At 51.6% G+C, this 20023-nt stretch overlaps 1 protein-coding gene across 1 annotated transcript in view; it reads left to right on the forward strand.

Moving 5' to 3' along the window:
- The window catches only part of COCH (cochlin), a 578282-nt gene that overhangs the window by 12412 nt on the left and 545847 nt on the right, over window positions 1-20023 (forward strand). Inside the window, exon 3 of the mRNA XM_085627370.1 lies at window positions 6427-6471. Coding sequence (XP_085483496.1) covers window positions 6427-6471 — 45 coding nt within the window. The remainder of the gene's footprint in view (window positions 1-6426; window positions 6472-20023) is intronic.

The raw sequence follows: 20023 nt of genomic DNA on the forward strand, positions 1-20023 counted from the left end.
GAAGGTCCTCGCCTCACCCTACAGCCCCGTGCAGACCCTCACTCTGAAGCTCCTCTTCTCACTCTGAAGGTCCTCACCTCACCCTACAGCCCCCGTGCAGAACCTCATCCTGAAGCTTCCCGCTTCACCCTGAAGCTCCTCACCTCACCCTACAGCCCCCCGTGCAGACCCTCACTCTGAAGCTCCCCGCCTCACCCTGCAGCTCCCCGTGCAGACCCTCACTCTGAAGCGCCCCGCCTCACCCTGCAGCTCCCCTTGCAGACCCTCACTCAGAAGCTCCTCTTCTCACCCTGAAGATCCTCACCTCACCCTACAGCCCCCCGTGCAGACCCTCACTCTGAAGCTCCTCACCTCACCCTACAGCCCCCCGTGCAGACCCTCACTCTGAAGCTCCCCGTCTCACCCTGCAGCTCCCCGTGCAGACCCTCACTCTGAAGCGCCCCACCTCACCCTGCAGCTCCCCTTGCAGACCCTCACTCTGAAGCTCCTCTTCTCACCCTGAAGCTCCTCACCTCTCCCTGCAGCTCCCCCGTGCAGACCCTCATCCTTAAGCTTCCCGCTTCACCCTGAAGCTCCTCACCTCACCCTACAGCCCCCCGTGCAGACCCTCACTCTGAAGCTCCCCGCCTCACCCTGCAGCTCCCCGTGCAGACCCTCACTCTGAAGCGCCCCGCCTCACCCTGCAGCTCCCCTTGCAGACCCTCACTCTGAAGCTCCTCTTCTCACCCTGAAGCTCCTCGCCTCACCCTACAGCTCCCCGTGCAGACCCTCCCTCTGAAGCTCCTCGTCTCACCCTGCAGCCCCCCGTGCAGACCCTCATCCTGAAGCTCCTCTCCTTACCCTCCAGCTCCCCTTGCAGACCCTCACCCTGAAACTACTTGTCTCACCCTAAGATCCCTTGTAGACCCTCCCCTGAAGCTCTTCCTCACCCTCCAGCTCTCCTTGCAGACCCTCACCTTGAAGCTCACCCTAAGATCCCTTGCAGACCCTCACCCTACATCCTGCCTTTCAGATCCTCAACCTGAAACTCCTTGTCTCACCCTGAAACTCCCCTTGCAGACCCTCACTCTGAAGCTCCTCTTCTCACCCTGAAGCTTCTCAACTTACCCTGAAGCTCCTCACCTCACCCTACAGCCCCCGTGCAGACCCTCACTCTGAAGCTCCTCTTCTCACTCTGAAGCTCCTCACCTCACCCTACAGCCCCCCGTGCAGACCCTCACTCCGAAGCTCCTCTTCTCACTCTGAAGCTCCTCACCTCACCCTACAGCCCCCGTGCTGACCCTCACTGAAGCTCCTCAACTCACCCTGCAGACCCTCACTCTGAAGCTCCTCTTCTCACTCTGAAGGTCCTCACCTCACCCTACAGCCCCCCGTGCAGACCCTCACTCTGAAGCTCCTCTTCTCACTCTGAAGGTCCTCACCTCACCCTACAGCCCACCGTGCAGACCCTCATCCTGAAGCTCCTCTTCTCACTCTGAAGGTCCTCACCTCACCCTGCAGTTCCCCTTCCAGACCCTCACTCTGAAGCTCCCCGTGCAGACCCTCCCCCTGAAGCTTTGCCTCAACCTGCAGCTCCCCCTGCAGACCCACACTCTGACCCCCGCCTCAACCTGAAGCTCCCCGTGCAGACCCTCCCCCTGAAGCACCTCACCTGAAGCTCCCCTTGCAGACCCTCACTCTGACCCCCGCCTCAACCTGAAGCTCCCCGTGCAGGCCCTCCCCCTGAAGCACCTCACCTCCCCTGGAGCTCCCCTTGCAGACCCTCACTCTGACCCCCGCCTCAACCCGAAGCTCCCCGTGCAGACCCTCCCCCTAAAGCACCTCACCTCCCCCGGAGCTCCCCTTGCAGACCCTCACTGACACCCGCCTCAACCTGGAGCTCCCCGTGCAAACCCTCCCCCTAAAGCACCTCACCTCCCCTGGAGCTCCCCTTGCAGACCCTCACTGTGACCCCCGCCTCAACCTGGAGCTCCCCGTGCAGACCCTCCCCTTGAAGCACCTCACCTCCAGCTCCCCCGTGCAGACCCTCACTCCGACCCCCGCCTCAACCTGCAGCTCCCCTTGCAGACCCTCACTCTGAAGCTCCTCTTCTTACCCTGAAGCTCCTCGCCTCACCCTACAGCCCCCCGTGCAGACCCTCACTCTGAAGCTCCCCGCCTCACCCTGCAGCTCCCCGTGCAGACCCTCACTCTGAAGCGCCCTGCCTCACCCTGCAGCTCCCCTTGCAGACCCTCACTCAGAAGCTCCTCTTCTCACCCTGAAGATCCTCACCTCACCCTACAGCCCCCCGTGCAGACCCTCACTCTGAAGCTCCTCACCTCACCCTACAGCCCCCCTTGCAGACCCTCACTCTGAAGCTCCCCGCCTCACCCTGCAGCTCCCCGTGCAGACCCTCACTCTGAAGCGCCCCGCCTCACCCTGCAGCTCCCCTTGCAGACCCTCACTCTGAAGCTCCTCTTCTCACCCTGAAGCTCCTCACCTCTCCCTGCAGCCCCCCGTGCAGACCCTCACCCTGCTCCTCTCCTTACCCTCCAGCTCCCCTTGCAGACCCTCACCCTGAAACCACTAGTCTCACCCTAAGATCCCTTGCAGACCCTCCCCTGAAGCTCTTCCTCACCCTGCAGCTCTCCTTGCAGACCCTCACTCTGAAGCTCCCCGCCTCACCCTGCAGCTCCCCTTGCAGACCCTCACTCTGAAGCTCTCCGCCTCACCCTGAAGCTCCTCACCCTACAGCCCCCGTGCAGACCCTCACTGAAGCTCCTCAACCCACCCTGAAGCTCCTCACCTCACCCTACAGCCCCGCGTGCAGACCCTCACTCTGAAGCTCCTCACCCTACAGCCCCCCGTGCAGACCCTCACTCTGAAGCTCCTCTTCTCACTCTGAAGGTCCTCACCTCACCCTACAGCCCCCCGTGCAGACCCTCACTCTGAAGCTCCTCTTCCAACTCTGAAGGTCCTCACCTCACAGCCCACCGTGCACACCCTCATCCTGAAGCTCTCTGCCTCACCCTGCAGCTCTCCTTGCAGACCCTCACTCTGAAGCTCCCCGCCTCACCCTGCAGCTCCCCTTGCAGACCCTCACTCTGAAGCTCTCCGCCTCACCCTGAAGCTCCTCACCCTACAGCCCCCGTGCAGACCCTCACTGAAGCTCCTCAACCCACCCTGAAGCTCCTCACCTCACCCTACAGCCCCGCGTGCAGACCCTCACTCTGAAGCTCCTCACCCTACAGCCCCCCGTGCAGACCCTCACTCTGAAGCTCCTCTTCCAACTCTGAAGGTCCTCACCTCACAGCCCACCGTGCACACCCTCATCCTGAAGCTCTCTGCCTCACCCTGCAGCTCTCCTTGCAGACCCTCCCTCTGAAGCTCCTCTTCTCACTCTGAAGGTCCTCGCCTCACCCTACAGCCCCGTGCAGACCCTCACTCTGAAGCTCCTCTTCTCACTCTGAAGGTCCTCACCTCACCCTACAGCCCCCGTGCAGAACCTCATCCTGAAGCTTCCCGCTTCACCCTGAAGCTCCTCACCTCACCCTACAGCCCCCCGTGCAGACCCTCACTCTGAAGCTCCTCACCTCACCCTACAGCCCCCCGTGCAGACCCTCACTCTGAAGCTCCCCGCCTCACCCTGCAGCTCCCCGTGCAGACCCTCACTCTGAAGCGCCCCACCTCACCCTGCAGCTCCCCTTGCAGACCCTCACTCTGAAGCTCCTCTTCTCACCCTGAAGCTCCTCACCTCTCCCTGCAGCTCCCCCGTGCAGACCCTCACTCTGAAGCTCCCCGCCTCACCCTGCAGCTCCCCGTGCAGACCCTCACTCTGAAGCGCCCCACCTCACCCTGCAGCTCCCCTTGCAGACCCTCACTCTGAAGCTCCTCACCTCACCCTACAGCCCCCCGTGCAGACCCTCACTCTGAAGCTCCCCGCCTCACCCTGCAGCTCCCCGTGCAGACCCTCACTCTGAAGCGCCCCACCTCACCCTGCAGCTCCCCTTGCAGACCCTCACTCTGAAGCTCCTCTTCTCACCCTGAAGCTCCTCACCTCTCCCTGCAGCTCCCCCGTGCAGACCCTCACTCTGAAGCTCCCCGCCTCACCCTGCAGCTCCCCTTGCAGACCCTCACTCTAAAGCTCTTCTCACCCTGAAGCTCCTGTCCTCTCCCTGCAGCTCCCCGTGCAGACCCTCACCCGGAAGCTCTTCTTCACCCTACAGCTCTCCTTGCAGACCCTCACTCTAAAGCTGCTCTTCTTACCCTGAAGCTCCTCACCTCACCCTACAGCCCCCCGTGCAGACCCTCACCCTGCTCCTCTCCTTACCCTCCAGCTCCCCTTGCAGACCCTCACCCTGAAACCACTTGTCTCACCCTAAGATCCCTTGCAGACCCTCCCCTGAAGCTCTTCCTCACCCTACAGCCCCCCGTGCAGACCCTCACTCTGAAGCTCCTCTTCTCACTCTGAAGGTCCTCACCTCACCCTACAGCCCCCCCGTGCAGACCCTCACTCTGAAGCTCCCCGCCTCACCCTGCAGCTCCCCTTGCAGACCCTCACTCTGATGCTGCTCTTCTCACCCTGAAGCTCCTCGCCTCACCCTGCAGCTCCCCTTGCAGACCCTCCCCCTGAACCCCCGGCTCCTCCTGCAGCCCCCCTTGGGGTAGTTCCGCCCACAGTCCCTCACATTGGAGGTCTTCGGAGGTGGTAGTCACTCGCAGACCATCCGATGAAGCCCCACAGACCCTCTCCCTACAGCCCAATCACCTCACATCTCTTTTAGGGTGTAAATCCCCCACGGACCCTCCACACCTTGAAGTTCCCTTGAAGGTGTTGTCACTCAGGCGGGCAATAGAGCCAAATTTCGGGGGGCTGAAAAAGATTTCGGGGGGGGCTAAGTCTTCCAGCCATAGGCAGAGTGGCTGTAAAAAGGGGTGAAAACACAACAAAAGCCTCATTAACGAGTAAATGGTCTTTTAAAGACCTGTGAAGTACTGGGGTCCGGCTGCAATTAGACGGACGCCAGCCCGCGAGGCTGTCTCAGCCGGGCTGACACACATGACGGGGGGGGGGGGGGGCTGAAGCCCGGTGAGCCCAATGGGTGTTGCGCGCCTGTTGTCACTCACGTACTGTTGAGGAGGGCATGTCCCACAGACCGTCATCCTATGGTCCGTCACTGGTGTGCTTGGATACGCCGTCTGTGTTTGTGATGTTCGTCTCCGTTCCATCCTTAAGTAATTCCGATTTACAATGAGGGGTGGATGGGACTCCCCATGAGCGGACAGATAAGTGGTCACCAACATCATCTTTGTTACCTGCAGAGGCACGGTAGGGGTGGCCTGTTTACAATTCAACCCCTAGCGGTGCAACATACCTCCTGTTCCAGTATTGACGGCACCTTTGCAGATGTTTCGCTGCATTCTTGGATAACGATCGCCGTGCGATTGCTTCCAGCTGTGCTCGAAATGAAAAGAAATGAGTGTTATCCGGAAAACAGGGGTTCAAACGTTGCTGCTGAAAGGGTGTGGGAGAGGGCGGCGGACTCCAGTGTCGGGGCTCACGGTTCGATTACCGGCGGCAGCTCAGCCCGGCACCCTGTGACTCTGGCCAATGGCCCTCTTAATCTCCCCCACGGCCCCAGCGCCTTGAGGCCCTTGCTGATGATTAGTTCGCGCTTTACAAATACCAGGCTTACAAAATATCAGGGGTGTGTCACGAGGGTGGCAGTCGTGAGGAGTGGAGTCTGACAGTTTTCACCTTTATTTAAATTAAATAAAATGCCCCGAGAAATTGGCAACAAGGACAAACGCGGTGGTAAACCTGTTCTGATTGATGCAAGGGTTAAGGTTCGTGCTCCAGAGAACTTTGTGCCGCCAGCAGAAGCCCTTTGCGCCCTACGGGCGTTGCGCGCCTGCCTGGTTTGTGCGAAACGAATCTCCCTTAAGATCGGTTATTGATTTGATTGTCTTGTAATTAGGCGCTGTGACAGGTGCCGTGGCGTCAGGGCGCTGTAACAGAGGGTTGCAGCCAGGATTGTGAGGCTTGGTGCCCCCAGTGCTCGCTTAATGCAGATTTATATAGCGCGATCCCGACCCGAAGGTATTGGAGCGCTTTACATGAGCACCGGTTACGTTACACAAGGACACATTCAGGCACGGGGAGATTACGTGACTTGCCCAGAATCACAAGATGTGGACGCGACCCCGAGGCTCGAACCCTGGTTTCCAGCACCAACGTCGGCATCCTAGCCGGCGGACCACATCCTCTCCCCAGTTCATGTACAAAGTCATCCTTTGCAAGGCCCCCGCGCAGTGAAGCCAGTGCCTTCTCCGTGAGCGGCAGCCGGCGGGGTGTGTGTGTGTGTGTGTGTGTGTGTGTGTGTGCCTGTGTGCGTGTGAGCAGGAATCCACCTCTGAGCAGCGAGTGACGGCTCTCTCTGTCCGCAGGTGCCCTGGGGCTGTCGGATCCGCTGCGGAGCTCGGAGGCGGCTGGTGAGTACTCCGCACTTTCTCCTCTTCCAGGGTCTCTGCACCGCCTCAGCCGAGGCGTGTCCGTCCCACAGGTCCCACCGCAGGCACGCCCTGCTCGCACCAGGGACCCGCGCTCCCAGCTGCCTAAGCTTGGGCTGCTGCTGGCTTTAATCAACGAGGAAAAACGAGCCCTCTTGCACAGAAAGCAAATCGCCATTGTTATGTTGGCTATGAATCTTCACCATGTGCTCGCTCTTTTACATGTGCGAAATTCTGTTCAAAATTATGTGACCACTGTACTTGCTTCCGTTATGCACATATTCTGCACCCTTAAAGTTGGACAATCCCGACTAGATTAAACAGTTTCTTACTCCTCCCCTTGTTCAAAGGAAGTATGTATATATTTTTAAATTGAGTTTATCACCATGAAACGCAGCACATCGCACAAGGAACACACGTACAAGAACACGTGGCTCCAGGTAGACTTGGAAGAGACAGATGAGCGTTGGAGACATTTTTAATTAAGTTGTAGATATTGATATTTTAAGGGATGAGTGGAAAATGCCATGGGAGCTGGCGGCATTTAAGGGGATGCGGAGACAATGCCATGGGAGCTGGAGGCATTTTGAAGGGACGAAGAGACCATGCCAGGGGAGCTGGAGGTGTTTAAAGAGACGAGGAGACAATGCCAGGGGAGCCGGAGGCATTTAAGGGGATGAGGACACAATGTCATGGGAGCTGGAGGCCAATAAAGGGGATGAGGACACAATGCCACTGGAGTTGGAGGCATTTAAAGGGACGAGGAGACAATGCCATGGGAGCTGGAGGCAATTAAAGGGAAGGTTGGACAATGCTGTGAGAGCTGGAGGCAGTCAAAGGGTTGAGTGGACAATGCCATGGGAGCTGGAGGCGGTTAAAGGGATGGGTGGACAATGCCATTGGAGTTGGAGGCATTTAAAGGGACGGGTAGACAATGCCATGGGAGCTGGAAGCAGTCTCATGATATCAGAACTCTGATAACCTCTCTCATGACATCAGGGCTCAAAGTGGTTAAGGTTTTACATTCTATAGAGGCTGCGATTTTGAAACGTTTCCCCAAATTTACTTAAAGGGTGTGGAAGTAGGCAGGAATGGAAGTTTCACGGTTGGAATGCTCACTTAATCTGCACACCCACAAACGTACATGTTTAAGGGTGTTCACTAGCTCCTCTCTAACCTCTTTCTACATTAGACATGTTGGAAATTTACTTCTGGCAAGGGCAGGAGTAAAACATTTTCCAGAGTGGGAGAAAAAGGGGTGTAGAGGAAAATATATTTGAAGTCACATAGCAGATGTATGAATTGGCAAGTGTGTTTGGGCATGCAAAAATGCAATTTACAAATCTTTACTAGGAGTGCCGTCTCCTTGCCTACTGCTGTAAATTCTTGTGAATTCCAGAACGCTTCGAAAATCTGCACCAATACAAGGAAGTAATAATTCAGGTGCACCTTTGTGACTTCCTTTAAGAATTGGGACCTAATTTATTTTCAGGTTGACCATGCTGGTTTTACACTTCTCAATTGTTATTTGTTTTTTCAATTTAAATATTGGCTGTCGAACATGCTTTACTAAATGATGCCTTGGAGAAATGGTATTTAAAGTTGCACAATAGTTTAGTGAGTTGTTTTCAGGTTGCAATGTATTTGTGTACATTTTTAGCAAATAGTCATTATTAATATTGATTTCACGTTTCTACATGTATTTGCATATGATCGGAGTACACTGGGAGCATTAGAAGTAGGGGTGGGCGGAATTTGCGCAATCGCGTTACGCAAATCTCCGCGAAACGGTAAAAATCTCCGCGAACACGCAGAAATTCCGCGAACACGCGGAATTGCTTGTTCGTGATGCTTTTTTCCTGTTCACAATTGCTGTTTGCATGCTCGGGGAGAAATATCTCGTGAACACGCATTTTGAGAAGCAAACAAGCAAAAAATTTCGCGAAGTCGCAGAAAGCAGAATTTTGGGCAATTTCGCGTTCTCTGCGGATAGCGAAATTACCCAAATTCCGCAAATTCCGCGAGCGGAACGGAATTTACCGCCCAGGCCTAATTAGAAGTAGCCTCAAACGGTAACATTTTGCAAACATGTGTCCAGGTTTCTATTCAGTAACTAGTGTAAGTAAAGCAAACGGAGCCCACAAATAAGTACGTAGTGCTCACCCCAATAGCAACAGTTAATATGAATGAATATTATACGTACAGGCGTGAACTGCTTCTATATATTGGCTTCCATCTTTGATTACAGACAGTCTTCTTTCAAACCTTCATTCGTTCTCTTCCTGTAAGGTGGCAGCAAGTGGTTGTGCTGTCGGGGTTGTGCCTGTATTTCCAGTGGATGATTGAACATTAAATGACCCCATTCAATGAGCGATAGAAAGTCCACACCTGCGGATGAATGTTAATTCGTAAATGCGGTGAATCGATTATTGAAAGAAAGTGGCTGTGCTTCATGATCACCTTTGTACCCTTCGTGTTTGATGCAAGTGTGCCGCTACCAGCTTTATCTTCCTTTCTGTAGAGATTCTGTCCATAAGATGGGTAGTAACATTTACTACAAGCAGCCCATAATTCGGGATGGTTCAGTTTGTGTACCAGTAGTTGGTCTCAGAGTTCTGGTTTGTGTGTAATATTTTGCTCCAATTAGCTTAATATTTCCTCTTCTTTTTTTTCTATCTGCCATTAGCTGACGTTTCAGTCCCTTGCTTTTCCCCAGGCACACCCCCCATCGTATTATTTTCGTTGTATCCCAGTCTGTCACTCTACTAGAGGTGCTGCCCGAATTGTTCTCAGCAAGTGTCTGACACAACAGTAGAAATCGGGGCTTTGTAACTCTCTCACTCACAGGGCTTGGTTCACAAAGGCACCTTACATTTTTGAGCAAGTTTACTACTTTTGGCTATTCACAAAATCCAATATTAAATTCACCCTAAAAGTGTAATTCATATGTCTCCACCAAATTGAAGAACTGCGGGCCTCAAATATAAGTTTATTACTTTTTGGCTTTTAACAAAATTAGAGTTTAAATTTGCTCCAGAAGTGTAACTTGCACTCAGATTTTTTAAATAAAAAAAGAATGACAATAAGTAGGAAAAATAGCCAATGTTGAGGATTTCATCTGTAATTTTTATTAAGATGGCTGATTTACAAAAGCAATAAACCCTTATGTCCAAATAAATGGGTTGTAGGTTCTCCACAAACATGCAATACCCAGAGCCAACAACTGAGCTACAGCGCATAATGATTTTTCATTGTGTACCGACTAATATAGCAGTTCATGTGGTAAAATAATATGATTGAAAAATGGGTATGGAGGAAACCAATGTATTTCTGAAATGTGCACAAGATACGTAGTTTAGGAACAAGGGTTATTTGTGCACCTTTGAATTTGGGGTTAGTCATACTATCAAGTGATTCTGAGGGCATTTTGCAAAATGTCCTCTTTCTTGAACATTGACTTACATTTATAAGTCAAAAATGAAGAGAAATTCAATAGGTAATAACAAATGTTCTATTATTCTGTGTTCCCACACGTCTCCGGATGATAACAGTACAACACTTATGTGGCTGGGCCTAGTGGCCGTAACACAATACACCCTAAAACACGACCTGGAGGCATCACCTTTCACCCAGAAAAATCCTCACTTGTTTTTAGAATGTGAGTAGCTGCAGAATTGGGGACATGGCTCATCCTCCACCCTGGTAAACCTACCAAACCGAGACATTTCTGAAAACTAGTCACCCAGGGGTAGCAAGGGTGGTGTGACTTGTGTGGGTCCCTTAACTTTTTTAAAATCACAAACCCTTGCAAACCTCAGACTTTGGCTAAAACACCCATTTTAATGACATTTCTGTGAGTTAAAAGTTCTTTAAGCTTTGGGGATTCACATGTTTTCTAAAAAAACAGCATTCTCACACTTCTTCAGATAAAAATGCCAACCTACTTGTGTGACTGGGCTTAGCACATGCAACATAAATCACCCCAAAACTGGTGGAGAGGTCGATGATGTGCAAACCAAGGAGTACACCTAAGGGTGTTCATGAACTAACTGGTGCAGATGACCAATTGTTTGTGACTGCTCCTAAAAGCAACATTTAATGGTTAGTGACTACCTTTGTCAATTCATAGCTATTTGCAAAAGTTATGCTATTCTTAATAGATAGCTCTGCTGTGTGAGTGGCAGAAATGAACAGCAGAGAGGTTTAGCTCTCCATATCGTAGTGGCTTTAGTCTCGTCTTTATAGTGCTCCATGGGAAAAGTCCTATCCTAATCCCCTCACAGCATCCTTATGCTGGGTGACATGTCGGCCCCCGGTGTACCATCACCATCCTAATAATGCATTTACACATGGCTATAGGGTGCACTCTGGGCTACAACGATATACGTAATATGTACATACACAGAATTATAACTTTTAGCAGCACCGCGGGATGAGGCCTCTTGGGTAAACCGACTGTTGAGAGGTAAAGTGATTTTGGCACGAGAACAACATGTAAACCAACACCACCGACCAGTGTCATGAAGCACAGGCGGTCCACACTGTCACCCCCACGCACTCATGCTCACTTTGCACCGCTGTGCAATGCGACATACACCAGCCTGGTCTGTATGGGCACTTTCACACATATACGCACCAACACCCTAATGCAGTGTCACTGATATCAAACAGGTAAATAGATAACACTCCGCAGACCCCCGTGGCTCCAAGCCTTCCGCCACCGTCCAGTTCACCCCACTGTCCCAGACACCCTGGATGGAAGTTCACCAGCCCCTCCTTCCGGACACAAGGCCACTCATGGCTGAGGGCACACCTTGTCTAGGTCCTCGGAAAGCAGGTGAGCTAGCATAAACAAGAGGTAGACGTAAATAGGGGTCTTGGCGCCACTCAGGAAGTTCACCAACAAGTTGCGAAGCAGAAATGGGCTAAGAGCAACATTTAGTTACAAACAGGAATTCATCAGGGCCTTGTGGCACCAGCACTCTTCTGCAAAGCACAGGGGGGAGGGGGGTCACGCAGTCTCTTCACCTGCTCTCAAACTTCTTGGAAGTTTCTCTCCGGCCTGGTCAATTCCTCTCACTCCTACCTGGCGCCAAGATGTCTTCAGAAGGGCTAGATGGGGAGAGGCCAGGTGGTCCACCGAGATGGGGCCAGTGAGGGAGCAAGCAGTAAGCGGGAAACAACACATTAAGGAGCCTCTTTGGCTTGAATAGGCACCCCGTCTGTTACACGTTGATCTGGGATGTGCCCCTGCAATCTGGGCATAGGATCTGGCGCACGACAAGATGAGTCGCACCAGACACTTCAGGTTACACGAAGAAGAGTTTCAATACAATACCTCCCTGGAAATGAAACATTATGTCCGGCACACCTTGATGTTGGTTGCACCAGACGATTCCGGTCACACACAGGCACAAGTGCCACAAAGCCTCCAGAGGTAGAATGAGACTCTGCAATAGGTGGGTCTGCCACCTAAGAGGGTCGCAACGTGTGGATCGGACACCGCACACAATGAGCATGCAGGCGTCGTGGCACACAAGAGAAATGTGACAGTTGATGAAGCAGGCCACTTTGGAACCCGCAATTGGTTAATCCGCTCACCATCAACAAGTCGCTTATGCGTGCCAAGGTCCCTGAAGTACAGGAACCACTTCACCGCAGATGCGGGCAACTTCTTGAGCTCTGCACTAGGCACTCTGGTCTCCAGGCACAATTCAGTAGTTCCAAGCTCACACTGTGCTGTCCAGCTTTCAGCAGGCAATGTGGGCACTTAGAGGGCACCGCTCACCAGATTTCTCCGGTAGATGGTGTGGGCCCCTCGTAGAAGATCTTTGATATCCCTGAGACCTCCGAGAGAACAGGAGACCATCTAACTGGTTCTTGGGATTCCACTTCAGGGTGCCACCCGTCAGCCGATCATCGGCCCAGGCCTGCCACTATTTAGGAATGCACGTGGTCCTTTCCATGGGTAGTTAGCCTCCAGGTGCACAACAGAGTCCTTTGGCAGTGTGCACCACGCAGACTAGGTTCTCCAGTTTTGCGTCCCCACAAGCTGATCTTTCCTCTTGGTGGGGTGGCACTAGGTAGTTTTACCCAATTGGGCCTTTGAAGTTGGGGGAAGATTCAGTGGGTATTCATTTGAACCACAGACATGTCCCCTAAATTTCCATCATGTCTGCCATGAAGCAGCGGAATGCAGATCTCTGTCTTTATGGGGGCAGTTATCTGGCCCCAGAGGCCAGTTGATATAATCTCTAGCCCCCATTATATTCCGCCAGACCCACAAATGGCAGAAGTTGGCTATCTCAATTGCATGCTCAATGGTTTATTGCTGTCGCTAGGGAATGCCCAGATTTGCCCCCCCTGCATTGACAGGCGCCAAACACCATGGCACACAAAGAGTTTGATGCATAGAAATGCCCCCTCTCCATAAGTGGCATTGCCACGCAATATATACCAAGCCCACCGTTACCAATCAAACGTGTTTGGCCTAGCGAATCCATTGATGGGAAACATCATGAGGCTGCGCCACTGCACTCCATTATTGCAGCTGAAAATACAGGCAACTCCTTCCCCATGCTAATTTAAGGGAAGAAAAAGCCTCCTTGGTAGGGAACCCTCGTGGGTCTTCCTTGCTACCTGGGCAGCGAACACCCATGGGTTCCTGCCCAGCCCTTCACCTTCCCTCCTAGAGGAGATGAGAGCCCTCCTCTGGATGGACTGTGTTTGCTATGTGCCAGCCGGAGTACGTGCGCAAGGGCGCTCTCACAGACCTGCTGTGGCAGGTCGGACATGTTTACATACACAGCCTGTGCGAGTGCACACACCGTTCTGCAACAGCAAGTCAGACATGTAGGTAAACCACACCAGTGGTGTAAGTACGCACCAAGGCCGCAATAGCAGGCCTGACCTACGTTTACAAACGTCATGCCCGCACCACTTCCTAACCTGTGTCGGAAGGGTGCTTTCACTTTCCCACTGCAGTGCAGTGCAAAAGGGCCCGGAGCCTTAGGGTTCCACCTGAGAACCAGCACACACACCAGCTTGCCGTGGGAGGCTGACGGCCTTGGTCTCTAGGACACCCGTGGTATCCGTGCTCTGTCCAGCTGACCATGGCGGTCCGAATTCACACTAAGCACTTCCTTGGTGCCATCGTGCACACCAGCCCATCTTGGCAGGCTGGTGGCGAGGGCCTAGAAGCATCACTGGCTCAAGGACTCAGGCCGGTTGGCACTAGCAGGCTGGACACAGGCCCAGCACAATCTTGGTGTGAGCGCACCAACCGCTTTTCATGACAGGTAGACAATCTGTTTCACCCCCTCAGCTAAGCTCTGTTTCCTACAAGATGTAGGAAGGGTGTGCGCACTTCTACACTGCGCCAACTGTGAGAAAGTGCTCCGGCCATACTGCCACAAAGGGGCCTAGGCAACCTCGGGAGGTATCCCATGGAGGGGAACTGACCTCCGAAGTAGGGGGACTTCGGGACAAACCATAGGGCAGCTTTGGCCTGACTCACTCATGGAGATGCCAAACTGAGTTGGAGACCTAATGAGCTGACAGTTCCCACAGGGCATGACCAGTGCCTTGGCTCCCTACTTGCCAATGCCATACCCACCCTGGGTATATAGGCTGTTCCTTTTCATAGGGCACTCCCAAGGAAGACACTCAACCCAATTGTGCGAGCACACCGCTCCTAACCCTTGTGGGTAGGGTGCGCGTACCTTCTCACTGCAGTACAGTGGGAACATGCTCCAAGTTCTAGGATCACAAACAGAAGTAGGCAAAGACTGGGAGGAGAAAAAAAGCAAAATGTTTCGGGGATGGTTCCCTAAGAAGGCAATGTCCAACATCCTGTGACGGTCAATTTTCCTCAGTGGAAGGGGCACCTCCCCCTGTCTTTCCCTATCATTGTCTGTTGTTCTTAGGAGGAGTTATAAACCTATTAAAGTACAGTTCTGTGTGTATATGTGCCCCCTGAGGTTCGACCTTCATGTGGTGACAAGATTTCTACGTGAGCCCCATCGCAGCTGCTCACATCTGTCTCCTTAGCAGGTCCTCCACTGCCTTCCCGCCACAGCCTCCAGTCAATCCCAAGGCCTGACGGTTCCCTTACTGGTGCAGAAGCTAGTGAGCAGGCAACCTTGCTCCATGCCTCCAGCCAGACAGGGCAACCATGGTCATCTTGAAAGCTGTCAAGCCTTGCCCCGTATCAATCATTTATGTTGATTTTCTAGCCAACATAGAGTGCAAGAAGAAAGAAGGAAAAAAGCACAATAAAGAAAGAATGCATTTTAGCAACTTCTTTCTCCCTTTAAAACCTTCTCGCCCTCCACCTGTCCACAGTGGACTCAATACATCCTGTCCCGCAGGATCCCTACATTCCTGGCTCCACATCTATCATTCCATATCACCAATTGTTACTAATATAACCCTTTCTCCTATAGAGGTCTAAGTGTAGTCATTGAGAGCTATCTGCTTTTTCTTTTTATTGTGTATTGTGCAGTTATATGACCCCTTAGTGTGTGTTCAGGCTTTTTCAGTATGTTCAGTACTCTTAGCTATTGGGCACTTTCACTCTTGAAATCCTCATGACAGGTAGCTAACCACTGGCTGCCACTGTCTCTAATACATTTTGGGCTATATGTACAGACACATTTTCCCACAGGCAAATAATAGGTAAAGCTATTTTATACATCTGGCCCTTCGTTCTCTTTCCTGTGCTGTCAGGCTACTTTTTCTATCACTAATAAGCAGCACATTTTTAAGGTCTCACTTGAGGCATCACATGCGCTGTCATTTGCGAGACAATTTGTATACTTACAGGGGGATTAGACCCCATCCATTGCTTACCATCAGCTGGCTTCATCATCACTCTCGTTAGCTTGCTTCACTTTGGTCAACAAGTGTCTGCTTTACTTCCTCACATTGTGTTTGTTTCTCCTCTGGAGCATGGCCCAAGTGCCTCTTCCTTTCCTAGTGTCCTTCCACTGCTCCGCTTTCAGAACTACTTTTTTCTTTTAGTGGCACTCCATAAGAGTACATTTGTGATTGTGTCATAGTGTATTTTTAAATTAATTAATTTATTTTTACTTTCAGCCGTGCTGCTTTACAACATGTCTAAAAAACACATTGACAAAGCCAATAGATCTCGCACAGGCGAGACCTATTGGCTTTGCAGATGCTTGTTTTGAAGCTATGTGTCTTCCTCTGGTATTACTTGAGTGCTCCAAAAGCTTCATTTGAACTATTTTGCTACAATCAGCAAGAGCTGTATCAGTTCGCCTGTATCCCATGCTGTGGGTTGACCTACTCTGCCAGTAAGCCCAAGAGAACAACCTCTAGGCAGACCCTTTTAAGTCTTCAGTCTCATTTAAAACTTATTCCCAGAAGCTCTTTATCTTGGGGTAGAACAGAAGGATATGTTTTAAGATTCCAACTTTTCGCATTCCCTCCTATAGTGTCTGTCTATTGTGTGTAAGTGTGATATGAGTATGAGACCGTAAGAAGGGTGTCTTTCACTTTGCTACAGATCAAAATCTGCCATCACTTGCACAAAGGATTTCACTATACCCTTTTGGAACATTACTGTGTATGGCTTCCTTCCTTTTTCCACGTGGTTAAGTGTGTTTTAGCACACGTATGTTAATAAGTCTGAGTTATCTAATATAGTGGTGAAAAAGATAAAAATGTTGTCAACCCCTCCTCCCCACTTCTGCCTGATTCATTCTTTCATTGGTGCTCGTGTGATTGGGGAAGCATAGAGGTTAATGCACCAGAGTACTTTTTGTAGCCAGGGTCCCACCCAGTGCCCTACTGGACAGGGTGTGCTTAGTCATGCACTAGGCTCTATTTCCAGTTTTCTCCATTCAGTCAAGAAGCTGTGCTGCTTGTTCAGGAATCCCCGGAGCATCATCTCTTTTCACACAATATCCTTATTACTAACTTGTTCTGGATTTCTTGCCTTGCCATGTAAAATCAAGGCACAGTAGTTTATTGATGTCTTCCCCACTGAGAAAGAGAGGAGTGGCACGGAAAGCACAACATATTTTTGAGTGTCTTTTTGAATGCTGCAACTCACCACAACCATGAAAGCACTGTGTGCCTACACCTATTTAGATTCTCTCTGACTTTGTTCTAGAGAGCAATGCAGAAGTAGAGATGCAATAAGCTGGAAGAGGACAGAATGTCTAAAATGACAATTAGAGTTTGTTGGAAGGGGCGATCTCAGGGGGGGGTTACAGAACACGTTCCTGACCACCCCGTGACCCACCTCTCCCAGAACCAGGCCGAGCACCGGCGGGGAGGCCCTTCCAGGAAGGGGTCTCGTACTTGGGATCGCACTCGCTGAGCTGACACTACTTGACAAAGGGACACCACACAGTAGGATTCAATAAACGGAGATCTTTATCTAAGATTCTTTGGATCTTTATGATCCGCAAGGTAGTCTTTGGTCAATACCACAAGCTTGGTAATTCTTTGACAAAGGGGATTGGGGTAGCGGGACAGTTCTAGTTCAGAGTCAATGCCGAGTATCCTTCGCACAGCTCTCAATCCTCGAGCCGGGGGACACGGTACAGTCTCGGGTCCAGCCGGACCAGTGTATTCTCGAGCCGCGACCACGTCCGCAGGGCTCCGGTAGGAAGGAACTGTCAATCGGGAGATCTTCGGGGAGCCGCGATTCACTCGGCAGGCTCAGCTGGTCTTAGAGTTGGGGGGAACCGCAAGTCTCTCAGCGGGCTCCTATGGTCTTAGAGTCAGGAGGAGCCGCGAGTCTCTCAGCAGGCCCCGAGAGTCTTAGGGTCAGGGGGAGCCGCGAGTCTCTCAGCAGGCCCCGGGGGTCGTAGTGTTCTCGGAAGCCGCAACGATGTCAGCAGGGCTCAGATGGTTTCCAAGGATCAGGTAGCGTCCTTCTTTGCAGTTTCGTTGAGCCGCGACCTGGTCCGCAGGGCTCTCTTAGTTCCAGGTCTTCACTGCCCCAGTCCCCTCAGCACCCCCTGATATACGCCTCATTCTCTTTGAAGTCCGGCGTACACACAGAGAGTGGTCTTGGCTTCCGGGGGCGGTGTTGGGATTTCCTGCTGCTCGGCTCTTTGATCCTTTCAGGTTGGCCTGGGAGGGACTCCAGATACCCAGCATGCGGGGAGCCAGCTCCCTGGGGGTCCGGAGGGCGATCGAAACCCTCTGTTGAGAGGAGGTCAGAGGTGTGACAGAGACTATTCCTCCCTGTCTTGCTTGGGGGGGGGGGTTCCCTCTCCCTTGGCCGGGCATGGCGCGTTCAGGGTCTAGGTTTCGCTGTGGCCCCGGGCAGGACATCGGGACAGGGTGGCCAGGGGTCTTCGGTGGCTACGGGTTGGGAAGGACGGGCGGCTATAACCAGGGACCAGGGGTGGTGTATGGGTTGGGTCTGGGGGCTAGTGGTCAAGGAGGCCCACGCCACGAGGCCGGGCCCCACAGAGTTTCTTGTGTAGTCCTGGTAAAAGTGTAGTCGATACGGACCAGAAGACTAGAGGATATGGCCGAGTGTACCTCTCCAGGGGTCTTTTCATGGTTCTGTAAGGAATCCTATGCATCCTGAAGAAAAAATGCCTGTCAGTATTGCGTCTTTAGGATTGGACCTCTCTTCATTCCTCGTACCCTCCCTATGGCAGATAGGTGTGTTGTGCTGGATAACCCATTATCTAGTCCTCTAACCCTCCTTTGTCAACTGCTGTCCGTTGACTGGGGGCCAAAAGCAGTGAGGGCACCTGCAGATTGACCGTGAGGCAAATGTCAACGCTCCCGCACTACGGTCGATATATACCCTGTGGTTCAGCTTACTCACGTAAAGAACTCTGCTCTCCCTGAAGTTATGCCCCTGAACTGTAAGCTGTGGGTATTGCTGCAACATGAGCCTTTTTAGCAAGAGACTACAAACCCTGTGTTCTGTTGGATGTATTTCTATAGCGGAGGGTATCCTGGCGCTGAAGCTAGAGCTTACACACTTAACAACAACTGGGTGTTCTGCAGTCAGAACTGCAGAAGCAGGCTTTTCTTGTTGAGTTAGCACCAAGGAGCATCAAGTGCCCCATTTTTTCTTTTTGAGGACACCCCTTATATACGCTCAACAAAATATATAAATACATTTTGCTTAAATTATATTATCCAATAAAAAGAAACCAGTTCTTTCAAACGTTTGAAAGATTAAAATTCAAGGTGCTCCCCAAAGAGATTAAGGGCCATATGTAGGTAAATTACATTTACCGATTCTTAACCTCTTCGGTGCCCGTGACGAGCTGGACTCGTCATGGGCCGCGGTGGCGCTGTGCCCATGACGAGTCCAGCTCGTCACAAACCCCGCCCGCTAATGCAACGGCCGGCACAGGGCGGGGAAAGGGGCGGGCACCGAAGGGGGTTAAATACCGCATTTTACCGATTCGGTATTTATGAATCGGTAAATGTAATGTAGGTAAAATATTACCGAATCGGTAAGTGTCGGTATTTTAGAATCGGTATTTACAGATTCGGTAATGGCAACTGGCTTCCCATTCATTCCTATGGGCCTGGAGGCCCATAGGAATGAATGGGAAGCCAGTTGCCATTACCGAATCAATAAATACCGAATCGGTAATGGGGGAGGCATCATCATGGGTGGCAGGGTGTCACATTGACACCCTGTTGCACCCCTGATTCGTCCATGTGTGCACATGTGGCGCACATACATGCCCTAAGGGCATGTATGTCTGCCACATTGCACACTTCAAAGTGCACAAAAATGCTTTTTTATAGCTATTCGTCATTTACCATTAACTTTTAGTTGGTGGTAAATAACGAATCCCCACACCAATGACACACTCCCCCTACATCTCATTTCAGGATTCGGTATTTACCGAATCGGTAAAATTACCGATTCGGTAATTTTACCGATTCGGTAAATTACAGAATCCTGAAATGTGCCCCCTACATACCAAAAGCCTAAATACCGGCCGGTAACGGGATATTTACCGAAAATCGGCCGTAACCGACCGGTATTAGGCTTCCTACATATGGCCCCAAAAGCCTAAATACCGGTCGGTAACGGGATATCTACCGAAAATCGGCCGTTACCGACCGGTATTAGGCTTCCTACATATGGCCCTTAATCTTTTTTTTTTTTGTAAACAAATTTTATTCAGTGACATCTCATCAAGTAGGTTCTATACAAAGGGGTGAAAGAGTGCCATCATGTTGTTCATAATAGTCAGCGACAATCATGTTAACGAATATACATTGCTATGTACGGCTTTTCATCAAATGTTTCTGCTTCTTAAGGTGCGCCTGTATTCATCCATCTTAGTGGCATTCCCAGGAGAACCATGCCATATATCTCTATACCGGGAATCGACTTCATAAGTTTCCGTACTAGTCCTCATTCATATTTACCACAACAGTCAACAAAATACCAAAGTTCCCCCTCCCCCTTCTGACCCTACCCACCCCCCTCACCCATGTCGCTCCATCATCTAGCTCTCAGTGGGGAGTAGTATTTAATCATGTAGGGCATCTGGCTTCATATTTC

This window comes from Triturus cristatus, chromosome 9 (assembly GCF_964204655.1).
Source record: "Triturus cristatus chromosome 9, aTriCri1.1, whole genome shotgun sequence".
Classification (NCBI taxonomy): Eukaryota; Metazoa; Chordata; class Amphibia; order Caudata; family Salamandridae; genus Triturus; species Triturus cristatus.